At 41.9% G+C, this 18,218-nt stretch overlaps 1 protein-coding gene across 1 annotated transcript in view; it reads right to left on the bottom strand.

Annotated features, from left to right (window-relative positions):
* DHRSX (dehydrogenase/reductase X-linked) overlaps positions 1–18,218 on the bottom strand; it is a 161,450-nt gene that overhangs the window by 35,736 nt on the left and 107,496 nt on the right. Inside the window, exon 5 of the mRNA XM_059494079.1 lies at positions 9,654–9,861. Coding sequence (XP_059350062.1) covers positions 9,654–9,861 — 208 coding nt within the window. The remainder of the gene's footprint in view (positions 1–9,653; positions 9,862–18,218) is intronic.

The following is an 18,218-nucleotide window of genomic DNA, read 5'->3' as shown; positions in this document are numbered from 1 at the left end:
CCTTTAGGAAATGCAGAGGGAACAAAAATTAACGTACTGTCTTTGAGGACTACATTTAGTAAAGAAATGTAGAATGTCTCTATTTTAAAATCATTTACGAAAGGCAAAATAAGCCAGAGCTTATCATCCAGGTTGTTACTGTCATCCAGATGGAATCAGAGCATCATTTTTCATTTGGCTGATCCCTACTCCTAATGGCAGGAGGTGAGATGCTGAGAGCTATTCTGATCTGCTGAGACTGGCTGTGTGCAGCTCAGTAGCTGTGCGCTCAGCATAGCTCTCAAATGCATATAACATGAACTCAAAGGCTGGTCTTCTCAAACTGTCACCAGAATCAGTACCTTTAAAAAGTCAAATTTTTCTGTTTGTGTACAGTTGGTGTTAACTTCAGATGTTTTGGATTATTTTCAATATCAATGTCAAATTCAAGGTATAATTACTGTAACTATTCTTCTAGGAAATATATGACTTTATTTAGAATTATATAAATTGCCACTTTCTACAGTCAGTGCATTTGATGCAGTGTTAAGTATGTGCTAACAGCTGAAGAATCATTTGATCATAATAGTATCCCTTTATTCAATTAAAAATCTCCATTAAACAAATTAATAAGTAAATATATAAAAGGAAGAAAGGGTTTGCATTGCTTTACCTAAGAAAAAGATCACAGCTTCAAGACCTGCATTCTGGGTCTTCATGACCCTTTTGAGGGATGGGGAAACAACAAGGACACCTCTCTTTTCATACTATCTCTTGCGTAACCTGGATCTCAGGTTATTGAAGATTGTCACACATCTTGTAAGATTATCTACAGGATTATAAATCCTATAGAGGTACTCTCCACCCACTTGTGGAGAGCTTCCTACCTCTTCTGCAATACACCTTTTGAGTTGAAGAAAGTAATGGGGGATTTTAAGGTTTCTTTGCTTCCACCAGAATGAACATAGGACCACAAAATCCCCAGCAAAAACTTGAACAATCCAAGATATTCTTAAAAAGCATCTTGAAACTGGTGTAGACTTTTGTAGATGAGTCGCAAGTTCTGAGCTTCTCATTCTGGGACTCAAAAGGAACTGTAGGGTCTGAATAAGCAAAATGAGGTGCTGCCATTTCAGATCCAGCACAGTGTACCTACTGTGGTTGGCAGATTTACAGTAAAATATGTTGGTGTATTTGCAAAGATAATTTAAGGTTTAATTGTGGTGGGCTCAACCCACTGCACAGCCTTGGATTTAAGGAGGGGCTGAATGTGCTCTGCAAGAGCAAATATTAACCATGCTGAAGGACTGGTCTGTCTTACCAGAGGAAATGTGCCTGCAAAATCAGTTTCCCTTTGAGATATCTATAACTACTGTGCAGAAAATGCTATGCCATAAATCTTTGTTTACAGAAGTAACAAAAAACTAGCAAGTCTGTCACAACATACTTTTGAAAATCAGTTTCTGCTTGTTGAAACAATTCAACAACTTCTGCTTTTTAGAAGTTTTCTTATGTAGTGAGAATAGGAACATCACAGCTTCAATCTGAGTGATAAAAGTGACTAACTCTCAGTATATGAGTTAAGACAAGGAACAAACTCATAAAAAAGCTATTTGTTAAAAGCCATCACAAAAAGCCTTCTCCTCAGTTGTAAGATCTTCCTGGGTTAAAGAAGAGATACACCTGAATGCCAGCAGGTACCAGAGGAATTAAAATGTGGAAGTATTCTGCATCCACAAAATGACTCACAGTCCAGACACAGCATAAAAGGCTTTTGCTCTTGTGAGACTGCACATCAACAGCATCACTCATCCACTGTCACAAATCAGGTGGGATTTAAATAAGCTTTAAATATGAAAGGGGCCTGTGAAGGGGGAGGGTCTTATCTGAGGAACATAAAAATGCCAACTTGAGCAAAACACAAAAACCAAGAAAGGAGTAAGATACAAAGCAGTCTTCAGCCAGCATTGCAAAGTGGTTATTTCTAAGCACTGTAAAGGACAGTGTCAGCAACCACTTTCTGCACCACTTGGCCTTAGAGCTGAGTTTTGGGGTTCACTTTATAAATTTCACAACACTGTGTGACCCTGGAATACTGTAAACAGGGATCTGTAATAGAAAACCAAGCATTTCATAAGAAGGGGCATGGCATGGCCTGGGACCAGAATGCTTAAGACCTCTTACTCTTGCAGACATGCCAGAACCTAGTGAAATCTGGCAGGTTTAGCTTTCCAGGAAATGACAAGAAGCTTCATGTCCTGAAAAACCCACACAGTCACAGAGCTGCCCTGCCCCAGCCCTCGCTGAAAAAAGAATGTAAAGAAACTGCTGCTTTGACAGATTGATTGATTGATTGATTTTTTTGTGGCAATTCAGGCACTGAACATGCCCACTGCTCCTTTAACATCACTGTTAAAAGTTCTTGAGCTTCTCCTAAAGTTTCTGTGAGCCACAGTGCTCCTCAGTCTCTGTCCCTCTTGAGAAGCTGAGATTTTGCTGTGTACAGCCCCTCTCCACCTCTCATGAAAAGAAAGGCTGGGCTACCACAGCACCCAACACAGAATGAGAGCAGAAGAAATGCAGCAACAAAGCTACAACTGTATCAGACATTCTGGCAGTATTAAAATTCCTGGGGGCTAGAATATTTTATGTTTACAGAGGTTCATTTTACTTAGAAAGTAGAGTTTTCACAACACATTTTTTATCAAGACCTTGATTTAATCAAAAGACCAATTTTTCTCCACAGGTGTGGGTTTCAACTGCTTGGTCTGCTTTTGAACAAATCAAGTTCTCCTTCTCTAAACAAAGAGGTTTAGGATGAGGACTAGAGAAAAGGTTAAGAGTTAAATCACAGAGGCAGAAACCTGCCTTCAGCTCCCTGCACAATACCTCCTAATCCTTAATGCTTGTAGCAAGACATGGCTATGAAGAACCAGGAACAAAGCAGGGCTGAACCTGGAGGGGGTTTCTGGAAGGTGAGCTGGTCATTTTGACCATTTCTCTTAAGACATTATTCCAGGGATTTACAGGCATGTGTGCCAGCCTTCCTGCTGCTAAGCAGCCCAAAGGGCAACTCCACTGACGAGATACAGGGAGGATGGTGGTAGCTAAGGCAATTGAGAGAAATGCTAAAAACATTGGAATAATCATCCAAGACCAGAACTCCAAACTTATAAGGTTCATTCAGCCTTCATGAGTCTTTTTGCTGGCAGAAAGGTGTTAAACTAATCCTCCCCTCTCAAGGGCAACAAGCTCTCTCTCTGCTCCCAGTTCTCCAATACCTTTTGCCCTGTCTATCACATGAATGCAATACATTAACTTTAAATTACCATAGAGCCATCTTGCCTCTCTGGAAAACAGCACATCTGTGACAGTCACTGTCCTGAGTGCCACACAGAGCTGGCTTCTCCCACCCAAGCCATGGTGCAGGGACAGGCTGGGCAGCAGGAGCACCCATATCTCACATACTTCCCAGCATGCTGCTGTTTTGAACCAGTTCAGAAACACCATGTCCTATTAAACCAGTAACCATTATTAACAATCCTTTGTGAAGAACTATAACTTTTAGACAAAAAGGAATTTAACATTGTGACAACAAAGTAGCTACACTTAATATCCCCAAACACATCTAAGTCTGACATTACCTTTGTGGTATCAGTGTTACACTCTGTTATTTGATTCAGAAGTCCATCAACCCTAAAAGCATTTTGATTAGACAGAATGAAAATACATTGATGAATGTAAAATGAAAGCTTTCTGAAGTTGGCATCCTGACTTAAATATTTCTTTGTCATTGGTTGCAGGAACAGATAAGAATAGATAAAACACTTGATGCATTTGAGCTGGAATGTTGTCTTTTGAATTGATGAATTGGTCTGCTGATACAGTAGCCCATTTATTTTTTAAATTAACTTATAGAATTTGAGATCTGTGCCTTCCCCAGAACACTCATTTTCCAGGCCAGTCAATTTTTGCAATTAATGCTAATTGCTGCAAACACAAGGGATCATTTTGCAAAGCAGCAAATCCTTTTGCATTTATACAGAAAGTATTTGGCAAAGAAGGACTTATGTGCATGGAGTAAGCATTTAAATACTTATCATCTAACTCTATACAGGAAAACTAGATAACCCGCTGCAGGAAGGACATGTCTAAATGCATGAAGCACTGTACTGCAGTTGGCATTTGCTCCTGTGAAGGCAATATGATTTATCTTGCAAATAGAACCAGAATTTGCAACTGAAGACATCATGCAGAAGCTGCTTAAACAGCTGAACTGTAACAGAACCATATATTCCTTGAGTTAAATAAAACCTATGATAATATGTGTCTATCTAATGATCTAGAACAATCTTTTATGATCACTATTTCTGTATTTTTTCCCAGCATTTTATTGAACAACAGTCCAGTGACATAGCTCTTTATATGTTATTATGAAATTGGATTTACGAAAAAGGGGTAATAATGAAAATCTCTCCTACTTCCTTTTACAAATTTTCCTTATATAAAAGAATATAAATATACCCAACAGTGCTATGCTACTACTATGCTACAACAGCTTCATGTTTGTTTTTGCTTGAATTTAAAATGTATAATTCCAGTTCTTCCAATCAGAGAGAATTAAGAAACTTTAAGTGACAGATCAATGATGAAAAGCCACTGAAGGAACTAATTGGGTGTTTAAAAGAGAGAAGCCTTTAATCAGAAAAAAAAAGTTGACTCATCAAATCATTCTTAGTAAAAAACCAATCTATTTTACACAAATGTCCAGCTTAAAAAAAAAAAAAGAGCGAAAAAAAAAAAGTAATTTGAAACTGATGGAGATACCTGAAAAGGACAGTTTAGAAATTAAAGGTCGGGAATTTCAGTTTTATCGTCATACTTCAAAATCTGAATACCAAAGTACTCATAGGGATAATTACAAATAATTTTTAAAAATTATTTTAGAACACTGAAATCAAATGTTTTGGTTTCAAAAATGGATCAATATTTTCCAAAAGTAATTCAATATCTTAACTTTTAGTTGCTGTTCATGGAAAATATTTTCAAAAAATTCAGTAATGCTGATGGGAAAAAATCCTCAACTTTCTGCCCAAACTTAATAGGAAATTTTTAACCAACAAACATCACATACATGGAAGAAAATAAGGAAGAAGGACACCCCTCATCCAAGAACAGGAGATCTCCAGACAGTTTGCTAGGAAGATTTTTCCATCAGTACCTAACCCTTCTTGTTAGAGTTCTTTGTTCTCTGCCTAACAGAGGAGATGAACTGGAGCTGCCTGGTCTCTCCACAATCTTCCTAGGTCTAGGCAGAGCTGTTTATCCTATTTTACACCAGCTAGGACACACATGTGGCAGCTGGGAATTCTGCAATTCTTTTCATTTAACTTCTATTGTCTCTGACATGATTCATGCACTAGGGCTACAGGGGAAAATACAGAAATTATATCTAATATATTATATTCAGCTTGGAGAGTTTCAAAAAAAATCAGCTCCTTCTGCAGTTGGAGAGCAGAGGAAAGGGAGCAGGAAAGTGTGACTAACTGTTCTTGAATATACAAGAGATGTGAACCAGAAAAGGAGCTGTGTTGCTGTGGCTGGGGAGTTCATAGATCTGTGATTCACAGCATTACAGGGCCCATTTGGTATGCAAAAAGAGAGGATGATGAAAGGAATAGTTAGTCATGGAGAAAAAGCTAGACAGAACACACAGGGATGCTAACCCCTGGGAAAGGAGCATATTCAAGTGTGATCCACAGCCTGAGAAAGAGAATGGTCTTTTTTTCTTTATTTTCCCCAAAATACCTTCTTGTTTTGGTAGGTAGAGCACTCAAAGGAATGTCCTACATCTCAGCCTTGAAAGGACACCATGAACTCAAGCCTACCTCTATCCAAGTGGATGGTAAACTATTCTTCAAGCTTTTGCTAAAACCAGACAGCCGTATTCTCTCACAACCATGCTTCTTTTCTCCTCTCAATTTACAAAGTATTATTACAGGCAGGCAAAAGAGGAAAGAAGGCCATGCTGGCCGTGCTGCTGGAGCACACAGTGTACAATTCCTCTGCATGGAATTGCTGAAATCACCCCTGTGGAAATGCTTGCAGATAGGTTGTGTTTCTCTTAAACTTTCACCTCCCTGAAAACAGTCGTGTTCAAAGTAGGGATGAAGGGGAATGATTTGCCTCAGGGATCCCCTTGTCGACTCATGTGATTGCTGCTGAAAATGGTCTGGATCTAAAAGACCACAAAGGCGTTTGATGTTCCTCATATATATCCTTCAGCAAAAGAGCTGGGGGAACAGTCAGTGCTCTTGTGCGTGTGCGTTTGCATTTCCAATAACACACATGAAACAAGCTGTGCCCTGCCTGCTTGGAACAAGCTCTATCCTGCCTTGATATGCCCGTGCCACATCTCCTCCACTGCTCCGTGTGTGTGTGTGAAGAGGAAGGGCAGGAAGGGGGAGAAATGGCATTCATAGGGAAGAGATAGGAGAGGGATAGGGGAAAAGATGCGAGGAAGATAAATGGAGAGGAGGAGATAAATTGGTGGGTAGAAATAAAACAGCCTCAAAGAAAAAAAGAAAGACATAGGGAGGGAAAAGGCAATTTAATAAAAAAATGCTCAAAAGACACAGATGAAGAAGCAGGCAAGCATGAAGAAAGAGACCACGAAGGAGGGAAAATAATGCAAAATGCAAAAAGACAAAATTAAATTATCCATCATACTGAAAAGAGCTAACCGGGGCAACATGGGATAAATCAGGTTGGAAAAACAGCAGGAAACAAACTAAATAGGAAGCATGGGGGACAGTAACACCAGCTTCATTTGACACTGTTCATGGGACACGCCTTCCAACAATTATTTGTTCTGCAGTCGCCCTGTGGTCTCTGATATGGATGATGGCTGGTTTCAGAGCAGGTCTCTCAGCAGCAAGTACAAGCAGTGAGGAGAAATGGGTGGGAGAATGATTCCACAGAAAAGTCTGTGGTAAAGCAGAGAACTGACCCTCAGTTTAGTATCTCCTTTAAGGCAAGACAATTCTTTTGCTCTTCCTTCTCTGCCATGCTTGATGGATGAATCCCTGCTCCAGTACTGTCACTCATCCCTAGTCAGGACACTAGCCCTACTAGCATCTAGGATAATGGGACAAGAGGGTGGTAAACAATTCAGCCTGCTGCCAGCAGTCATTTCCCCAGCACAGAGTACATCCCCTTTTCACCAGTAATGACTCCAGATGATTTTTGCTGCTTTCCTGCTAGGTTAGGACTACCAGCCAACCTGGGAACAATACACCCAAGTTGTAAAATGAATTATGGCCAACTGGCACAACTCAAAATAAAGAAGGAAAAAAAATAAGAGTAGAGAAATTTTAGAATGATTTCCCATTCACATAAGCAGCAAAAATGAGATATGGCATCACCAGGAAACTGTTCACCATGGGTGTCTTTACCACATGCATTAAATCTGATGAATGTTGCTCTGCATCACCAGGCATCTCCAGGGCCCCATGGAGTAGGCAATGCCTGGCTCTGATACCCCCCAGCAGTGCTCCTGCTAAACCCCCTAAGCTCATGCTGCAGGGACACACTCAAACACACAAGTGATCTCACTGGTTTTTGCAGCACTGATTATGATGATGTCAAACTATTTGCCTATGTGGGGGCTTATTGGCAATTAGGCTAAAAAAAAACCCAACCCAGGAGCATCTTTTTACACCTGAACCAAGGAAAGGTTTGGACTGAATTTACAGCCCACTCTGGGTTTCACCAGAGTGCATATGTGGAGGCACCACTGCTACCTCTGAATGATTCAGAGCATCTGTGTGGGAACGAGCAGGCAAAACCAGTCAATAGTCTGTCATCTTTTATGGCCCTCCTTACATCAATAATGTTGAAAGGTAAAGGATACAAAAGCTGCAGGTAAATCTCACTGGTATATTATTATTCTTTATGTCAGACTGGTCATGATCTTGCTCAATCATAACTTTCCAAACCGAAACATTTCTGGTTCCTTTAAAATATGAGTTAATAATGACAAGTTAAAGATAGGGATGATCCTAAATTAAAGAGGCACAGTACAAGGCCTTGCTATAATCAAGGAAACTACTGTTATCTAGAGACATAGAACAGTCATATTTAATTCTGCATTCCACACTTTAGCCCAAAGAAATACTAATCCCCTTAGCCCCCTTGCATGGTGCCATCCAGCACACGGCCATCAGAAACAATGACTACACACATCAAGTGAAGAGTAAGGGTAATTTCCTGTGGTTGTTTTACAAGCAAGAGATTAAATTGTGACTACCCTGCAGAGGTTTAAACAATGGCTTATAATAAAACTGATGCCATAATATGTAAGCAGAAGTTTGACGTGCCTAATGCAACATTCATATGTAAAAGGTCTGCAGAGGAAACAGCCCAGCCCTGTAATTTCAGTCTTTGTTCAGAAATGAAACCTTGGGCCAGGTACCTCTGATCACCTGCTGAAGTCCCTGTCAAAGGACGGGGACAGATTGCCATGGAAATGACACAGACTGGCTCCATGCAGGCAGGCAGAAGCTCTCTAGAGCCCAGGAGAAGGCAGGCTCTGCTTGAGCCTGTTAGTAAGCACGTCATTGCCACGCATGACTGCATGGGGACATTTTCAAATTTATCTCAGTTATCTGCCTGTTTCTCTGCTTACTAAACCACCCCATGTCGTTCCGGTATGACATCAGAGGCATTTATCACACCATTTGATGTCTTCCTAGAGCTAGAAATACCCCACAGACATTCATCCAGAGTTTTCCTAAATGAAAGCAGGAGGTCAGAAGTTATGCATGCATTTAAGCCCGTTTTACTGTATTAAAAACCCAGGGTGGGTTTGGGTTAGGGTTTGGGTCTCCATGAGCTCTTGGGGAAGCACACCGTCATGAGCCAGGGTGCAGCAGTGGATGGCCAGGCTGATGTGTGGCAGGGCAGGGACCGCAGGGCTGGGACAGGACAGGCAGTGTGACACAGCCTGGGGCCAGGGGTGGCTGAGGGATGATGGAGAAGGGCTGTGATGGGGCAGGACTGGGATGTCAGAGCGGAGCAGGAGAAGGAGAGGGCCGGAGGCAGAGGGAGCTGCGGGCAGGGCAGGAGCAGCAGAGGGCCGGCACTGCAACTGTGCGAGGCAGCTGGGCAGCAAGGGCGAGCTGCCCCCTGAGCCCCGGCAGCATCCCTGCTCGATGCAGCCACAGGCGGCTGTCTGAGCTCATCTGAGGGCTGCGTGCAGGCATCCTCTCGGGGATAAGCTCTATTAGCATCCCTCCAAGCCATTTCAAAACATCCCGGCTATGGAGCATCCCTCCCTGGTTAGGTAGCGGCGAGTCCAGGCGCCGCACGCACCACGAGCATCACCGCAGAATAAGCATCAGAAAGCAAAGTGAGGTTTGCCAAGTCCAGAATAAAAGACACCATTCAGAATTTATAAATTGTTGGTACCTTTGGCTCAAGGCTGCAACTTTGATCAAATGTTAAATATATTAAGCAAGTGCTTGAGAAGCACCATAAATTTTGTTTAAAAAAAAAAGGCAACAAAACCCCATCTCATAGTCAGTAACAGTTCTTCATAGTCAGTAACAATTCTCTTGTATTTTAATCTGCACAGGATTACTACAGATCAGTGAATACCAAAAAGGGATAGGTACCTGCTTTGTAAGTCGTTTAGGTGCAATTTGCCTACATAATGGGTGGCTGATGAGACAGTGATGATCCTAGCGCTGTGACTGTGCGTTCCTGATTGCTTCAGCGTATCCAAGAGGAGGTTAGTCAACAGGAAGTGTCCCAAGTAGTTCAAGCCGAAGTGCTCCTCAAACCCATCCTCCGTCTTCCTTTCAGGGACCAGCATCACCCCAGCTGGAGGAAAAAGTAGAGGTAATACCTGTTGATTTATTTCAGAGGAGCAGCAATCTAAAAGGAGCACGGGTCTCCTGCTGCAGAGGGCAAACACAGCATTCTGAGCAGTGAGTGACTGGTGATGGCATGTAAAGTCGACACTGACTGATTCCTGACAAGAAAAATGTCTGAACCCTCACTTTGGTTTCTTTATCCAGAAAATGTGCTGATCGACTCTCTCTCTCCCTCCCTGCAGGACTGTGAGTCCATTTGTGAAAAGTGTTTTCAAGAGGTGGAAGCTGGGCAATCCCAACAACATTCCCCCCATCAAAGCTCTGAGCAGTGGAGACAAGACCAGGCTAAGCAGCAGACCTGCTCTCCCAGACAGCTTTCTCCTGGTCCTGGCTGGAGTTGAAAGCTCTGGTGAGTCTACATCTGAAATCTGCAACTTCTCTCTCACTGGTGTGGCAGAGAACAGATGTAGTAAATTTACCCAATATATCTTAATTACCATGCTTACAAGCAGCTGCATATTGAAATTAGGTTTTCAATGCTTATTTTGGCAATATTTTTGCATAAATTTCCACAAACCACAATTTTCAAACTCAGCGTCTAAAATAAGTATCCACATCCCCATCATGCGATGTTGATTTCAGCATCTTGCAGAGAATTCTGAGCTCATGCATAAATTATATCCCGTGTGAGGGATAGTTACCCTGCTCAGTTATAACATTAACTGGAATGCTATAAATTTTTCTTATTTTGTTAAAATGAAATTACTGTACAAGTGGACATGGCCTTTGTCATTTAAATGTAGATGGACACAACTCATGGAGAATCCTGTTATAGGATGCTTCTGTCTAACACCCATAAATATGATACAGCAGAAAGGCCACTCCTGCACACAACATATGACAGAGCATCAGCTTAATCCTCATGCTACTTCATGTGCCCACTAAAAAGACTTTAACATCCCATTTCCTGATGTTAGCCTGAACTGATGATTGCACACTAAATGACCATCATGCTGTGCATCTACATCACTTGTTTTGGGGGTTCCTGCCACTTGACATTCCTGCTTTGTTGCTGTCTCTAAGGCTGAAAGAGAAATATTTTTGGAATCTTTTTTAGTATGGCAAACAGCCATAGGGATTCACCTGTGGCTTCCTGCCATTTAATATAACAACTGGAGAAGCAGCGGGAGGGGAAGAAACTCAAGAAGGCCACAAAGAAAACAAAATGTTTGGTTGGAACACAGCATACTTGCAAATGGAGAACTTAAGACTGGACATGAGCGATGCTGACCAGTGGCACAGGGAAAGAAACACAACACAAATTATATTATGAGGCTCCACAAAAGCTTTGATTAGCATCTCCCTATGTGATTTACTGCTGTAAACTGTGTATAATCACATCTGTAAGTGGCTGGGACTGAGAACTGCCATGAAGGTTATGGACAGATGCAAATGAGAGACAAGCCCAGCTGTGACTTTTTCTTGTTTTCTGGGAAGAAGGAAAGGATGGGAACGGCTTGAGGATGAAACAAACCCCAGGCTCCCAGACTAAGTCACAGCCTGCTACAGTGCAAGTTTCAGCACAGGCAGAGATCAGCATGAGCTGTAGGAGGGCACATGGAAACATTGCTGCATCTCTGACACCAGGCCTAGTACAAGGAAATTGATTGCATATCTCTGAGGCCATCCTGCCCTCCAAAGCTCTGACACTTGGAAAAGGTGAAAGGCAGCAATTTGCCAGAGTTCTGTTGGCAGCAACACTGATAAAATACAAGCCCGAGAAAGGCAGCCAATGTAAAAGAGCCCCAGCAAGCAAGGCTGATCTGCATGGCAAATGCTGCTTCTGCATCTGCTGGGATTGCTGCAGGGCTCGGTACAGGACCCCTCCATGCACAGACACACTTCTGTTGGTTGGGTCAGATGGAGGGATGGAGAAATTTGTCCTGTGTGTTAGGCAGAAGTGTGTTGGACAGCTGCTGCACCGTGAGCAGCAGGCAGGCCCAGGGAGCTGCCGTCACTCACATTAGCCCCGAGGATGCCTGTGCCTCTGCAACCTCACCCCCGACCTCCAGAGGGGCACAGGATTTCAACAACATGGAGAGGCTTTGCCCTCCACCCCAATTAGTCTCCACCATCTGTGCTGTGCATCCTAGAAGCAAAAAAAAAATAGATCTGAGCTCAGGTCGGGAGACAGAAAAAATTTTCATTTACGCAATGCACAACCATAAAGATACACGCTCCCCAATATTCTTTTGCTCATTCTTCAAGAGCATCCCCTGAGAAGAAATTCTGGTCAAGACCTTGAGCAGGCACAATCACCCCTGCCTCAATCTGATTCTATTACAATTCCCTTTCTGTCTTCAACAGCTGCTCAAATAATGTTAAGCCAAAACACCTTTGAAAGACTTGTTCTGTTTTTTAAAGGCTCCCATCTTTCAGGTAGTTCATATCAAGGCTGTCAAAAAATCTTGCCCTGTAGTCTGAGGGCAGTTTCTCTTATTTGAGGAAAAGACATTTTTAATTTACTAAAAGTGAGCATACAAAGGAATACCCAACAGGCAACTGAACCTGTCTCCTTCCTTTACAAAAGGGAAAACCTTGTAAGTGTAGCAGCAAGCTCTCTTTCTTAAATTATTAGCTACCTAACATTCAGTAGATACTAAAAGTGGCACGCTATTGATTTTCTCTTATCCAGAAACATCTTCAGCTTTACTTAAGGGTCCCAAATGCTAACTCAAAAATGAAAGCTGGTTCTACTTTTAATTCTTTAGATTAATCCAATACTACTTGAAACATTAACAAATGCCTTGTCTTTTCATTGTAAACTAATAATGACTGTACTTTTTCTTCCTATATGGAATCCACACAACTCAGTATCTTTCTGATTTTAATTATCAACAGTCAGCCTTATAATTTTTTTCAGAGTGTATGTGAAATTTGAAGAGGCAGCACACAAACCATTAATGCCAAACACCTCAGATCTGATATAACCTTCTTATATGTTTTTCCCCTTGATCTAGCTGCATTGTCTCCAGAAGATTCAGTTTTAAAATATCACTGATAACATCATGGCATAGGAAAATGAATTAATAAGTAAACTGAACATAAGCTTCTACTTTGTAATTGATTAGCTGTTGCTGAAATATTCCAGCAAAAAGACTGATAGTATGGGAATAAAAAACTGACTAAACAAAACATGGATGTGTGATTTTGCAGAGGTAGTAATAAATTAGAATAAGGAAAATACTTTTCTGCAAAACGATGCTGAACAACTGCTCTTACAGAAATGGCAACACATTCCAGTGTGCTGCAGTTCTGCATTTATTGTCATATTCAATTCAATGTTCAAATTATACACATTTTTAATTCACTTTAATGCATAACAAAAAATATATTCTTTTTTAATTCTATGACTAGGCAATCAATAAACATATTTCTCACTCAATGAATAAATACACTTCAAGACAGCTGTCTTTGTAAGGAATTTATGATGAATTTCTATAAAAGTTTGTAATGAAACTCTTGGTTTCTGATCCATCTTATGTAATTTAAAGAACAAAATGGATCTGACACTCCATGCAGCATAACAAAAAATTTTATGATAGTTATAAATATTGTAGGCCAGACATACCCCATTTTTATTGAATTATACAGGAGAATTTGCACTATGCCTGCTTGTACTGCAGATGATGACAAATATTGCTCTAACTCCCATACCTCCCACTGCAAAGTCGTCCTCCATCTCCATTATAAAATGTGTTTTAAGAGCTGTAAAATTACGAGTATTTCACTCATGTGGATTTATTTACAGTGAGATGCTTGGAGGTTTTTAAAGTCAGTTCTCTCAAACTCACTACAAAAGAAAAATTTAAAATCTCTTTTTCACATACAGAACAAAATGTCTGCTTTCCCAGGCAGGTCCACAGAAGAGGGTTTGGAGGCAGATCGCCCTCACACAAGTTCTTTTATCTCCAGACAACCAAAGGCTGGGCAGATAAAGCAATAGGTCAGCCACAAACACACATAACACCTTCACAGCAGGAGGGGAACCTTTATAATCACATTCACCCAATTCTTGCTATTTGCAAGGAAGAGATACATACTGTACCAAACATGTTCCCAAGGGGAAAAATGAGGAGACAGTTACTTCCAGTAAAAGCACAAAGCCCTTCCTCCATAGCTGATGCCTTCAGCAGCATTTCCAACCCCACGAGTGCAGCCACACAGGGAAACCCACCCCCACTTCACAGAATGTCAAAACTGCTCTGTTCTGCACACCCATGCAACAAAACACCTCTGGGTGTACCTACATGTAAAATGCATGGCCCACCTCTCACGTGACAGGAGAACCATACAGCAGCATGCCCTGGCTAGGCTGTCTGTAGCAGATTGCTTGCTCCACCTTGTTCCATTGAACTGTGCAATCCCAGAGTATGCCTGCCCTGTGGGTCTCTCCTGGCTAGTGTGTCGCCCTGGCTTTTTAAGTTTTTCTAAGCCTTCTGATGTTTACATTCTTGTAACAAACTTTCTCACTCACTTTATGTAAATAACTTATTGTTTTGCATTCTTTTATGGAGGAGGAGAAATTTGATGGAGTGTTGGTTTGTCCAGTGTCATTGGAGAGGTGGCACTGTCAGCCTCCAAACCACTGTCACTTTTGGAAATCTATAAATGTTGGAGTCAGAAATTAAAAGCCCTCTTTTTTACCTTGGGAGAGCTGTGTGTCCACATTGTGTTATTTCGTGTCCTATAGTGACAAGTGAGCAACAAGAACATGCAATGCCTTTAGTGTAAGAATTGCCCCAGAAGTGCTTACTGGAGGCACAGCTGGGCCCGCATGACTGCTTCTTACAGATGCTGCTTCTTCCTGCCTTGTCTGGGCTGAAGAGCAGTGAATCTACAGCACTGCTCTAAAAGCTGTGACATGGCTGCTCACTAAGCCACATCCCTAACCCAGAGTCCAGTGCTACAGGTAGGCCACGTGCCTCTTGGTATCCCAGGAATGTTCTGAGTCTCAACAGGACCATGCAGAGAAGCCAGATTAACAGTGCATGAGAACTGAAAAGATAAAAATCCCAACAGTTTGGGAGAAAACCACAAAAACACAGACAAAATGGTGCAGCTTCCCAATGTTATTTTCTGTTACTCCCTGTCTCCCCAGGGGGAGCTTAGACTCTTGCATTTCCTAATGTCTTTTGGAGTTTTATATTTGTGTATGCAATTTTCCAAAGCCAAATGGGAGGTAAATGAAACAAAGCAAGAACTTTTACCCCATGGCACAACAAAGACACCTGGATGACACATAGATACCACACCAATGCATTTGACCACTGGGGAGATGCAAAGACACCTGGTAGTCTGTTTGGCATCAGTGCTGGAACAGTGTCCTGTGCATGGATCTTTCCTGGAAGTTACAGGCCACTTTGAAAATAGGTTTGATAAAGGAAAGGGACCGAGCCTGGGGTTGTGGAGAAGAACCATCTCCAGAGGATTAGGTCTCTCCTGCCTCATCCCAGGACCACTCCTCCACAGGAGTTTGCCTGAGCCTCTGCTCCAGCACTGAACAAGTTCCCATGAGCTCTCACCTCCTGCTTCCTACTCCCAAGATGCTCTGCATCATCCATTGCCTTTTCTGATTACCTTTCCTGACAGCTTCCCCAGTTCCCTGTGCTGGGCAAAATGCATGGCCATGATGAACCAAGGACAATGTTCTGCTTCCCAGCCTCCTCCCTTACTACCACAATCCAATGATCCCATGCTGATATTATCAAGGAACTGCATGTGCTCAGGAAGGAGGGGAGAGGCTCAGCTCCAGACATGTAGATTGGCTCCATCTTCCTCTCTGCTTCCCTGCAAACAGTAGGTTCCTTCTCCCTATTCTCTTACCCAGCCACTGTAACTCATTTGTGTCTCAATCAGACGTCACTCTGCACCCTGCAAGCATCTGCCTGTCACACACCTGGCTCACCCTACCCTCACTTCTGAGGCTTGTTTCCTGCTGGAGCCATGATCTCTGGCTCTGAGGCTCCTCCCAGCTTCTCCATCCCTGCCTCAGTATCAGCCAGATGTGACTAAGTCACAAGTATCCACCCTATTGAATTGGATGATCAAGCAGGAGAGGTTCCAATTCCTTCTCCACCAGGAGCAATAATTCTCATCCCTGTTAAACATCAGTAAACTTGCAAGTAAGAGACTAGTCAAGAATGCCTCCATAGAGAAAAGATTCAATCATTTAGTACCCAATACAGACTCCAGTCCTCAAGGTTAAGAACTTGATCCTTGTGAATTATATGGTGTCTAAGCATTTCCAACCTCGGACTGAGACATCTCCTACAGTTCAGAAATGCCTAATGCCTCTCTTCATCCTCACCACCCACCCCAGCTCTACCTCAGTACTTGCTCTCTTATTGATTTTCTGATATTTAACAAGAGTATATGCTATATTGTTAGCTTAATTCTCTATAGAAATCTGTAGGGGGATAGAACATAAGTAAATAAAAGTAGTATAGAAAGTAATTTTACCCCCTAAAGAGTTGCAGCTGAGCCAGTTATTAAGGATTAGGAGCAGGCCTGACTTTAACAGGCCACAGCTGTAGCCAATCAGAAGAGTGTGATAAAGGAGTGGGTGGGTTGAGCGAGGGGAATTGGAGTCAGTGCCTAGAGGAGCTGCCTATACAAAACATCAAGGAGGTAGGAAACTCTAGCAGTATAGAACCTTTGCAGTGTATCGATAATAGAACTTCTGTAATATAATGAAAACAGAAGTCTTTCAATCAGAAAATTCAAATGTTTTGCAATCAAGGTTTCTGTCCATCCTGATGCTTCCCAGCCAACTGTCCTGTTCCTCCCACCCATGAACTTTTCACAGTCTATTTTTCATGGGACAGAAACTTCTCTCAGAGCCCATGGAAGACTGAGGCCACCAGTCTCGATAGTGAGAGACTGGAGGGGCCTGAAATGTGACCCAGTGCCTATCTCCACCAAGCTCAGAGGCAGGCAGGAGGAGCAGATGGGATGCTGGTGCCCAGTCTCAGTGCTGGTGCATTTGCCTGCACACAGCATCTCCCACCACAGCTCAGGGCTGTGATTTGGGCAGAAAGACCTGCTCAGGATTGACTTGGGACATGCTTGGAATAGGCAAAATATTCTGAGAGGAACTTATAAAAGGTGGCTCACAAATTGCAGTGCTTAGCAGGCTTCTGCCTTGATCCATCAGGGGAATATTCCATATGTAACAAAAGATGCAGCCAGCATTGACACAAAGGCAAGATCTTGTCTGCATTCAATTCCACACTGTGTGATAACACCACAGCCTTTATGAAAAGATTTGCCATCATTTCTGACATTAAAAAAAAGCTCCTAAGATGTTTGTCCTATCATTCTTGGAAACAGATAAACTGCTTTATCTGGTATTACAAAATAAAAAAAAACAAAGCCAGCCTAAGGCAAATAATTGGCATGGAAACTCTTAGCCCAAACACTAAAAGTTTGGCAAAGTAGTGAGGAATTGAAAACTGAGTAATGTCTGCTGCTGGTGCTCCCAGACCCACCTAATGTTCGCAAGGGAGACGTGCACTGTATTGGCTGTGCCAAAGACAAAGCAATGTGTCTTTCCAGAAAAAATAAATTCTTAGTTTCCCACTAGGTTAAAGAAAATAAAAAACTGCAGACAATACACATTCAGGGACTGTGAGAACAACAACAAAATCTTGGTAGATTCAGAACATGACCAAACCAGCTGTAATACCTCCATAAGAACAGATTCACGTTCTGAATCAAGGTCACACTGCAACACATGAACACAGCACAAGCCAGTTCCTTGGGAAATGTGTCAGTTAAAAAAAGTAAATACATTCCATAACCAAGATTTTTATTTTGGACTGAAATAAATCAGAGCATTCCTAATTAGGTCTGGTTCAAATAACCCTGTGTTTCCTAAAAACATGCTCAGTAACTGCTTGGTTATTTGAGCTGGCACAATGGTGAGTTAGCCCACTCACAATCAGAAAATAGGGAAGTGAGTCACAGCTTTCTAATTCAATAGGATATTCTCTCACAAGTAAAGTATTTCAGTTTGCATTTTGGATAAAAAATATTTCTACCTAAAATCTATGAAAGGATTAAGTAAAAATAAAACATGGCTCACTCCTGCCTTTCAGAAAAGCCAGTGGCAAATGTTCCACACACTTAAGTAGAACTGGTTGGGTTTCCTAATCCATCAATAGCTGAATTTTGTGTCTGTCTTCCACTGATAAAATGTTCACACTGAAGACATAAAAGCAAATGGGTCAAAAACCTGCAGCATGTGGAGCCTCAGATATTTTCCCCCTTCAAAAAGTGTTTGATATCACAGACAGAAAAAAA

The sequence above is a fragment of the Ammospiza nelsoni genome, chromosome 2 (genome assembly GCF_027579445.1).
Source record: "Ammospiza nelsoni isolate bAmmNel1 chromosome 2, bAmmNel1.pri, whole genome shotgun sequence".
Classification (NCBI taxonomy): Eukaryota; Metazoa; Chordata; class Aves; order Passeriformes; family Passerellidae; genus Ammospiza; species Ammospiza nelsoni.
The sequence above is the reverse complement of the archived record's forward strand: the minus strand, read 5'-3'. Positions and strand labels throughout refer to the sequence as shown.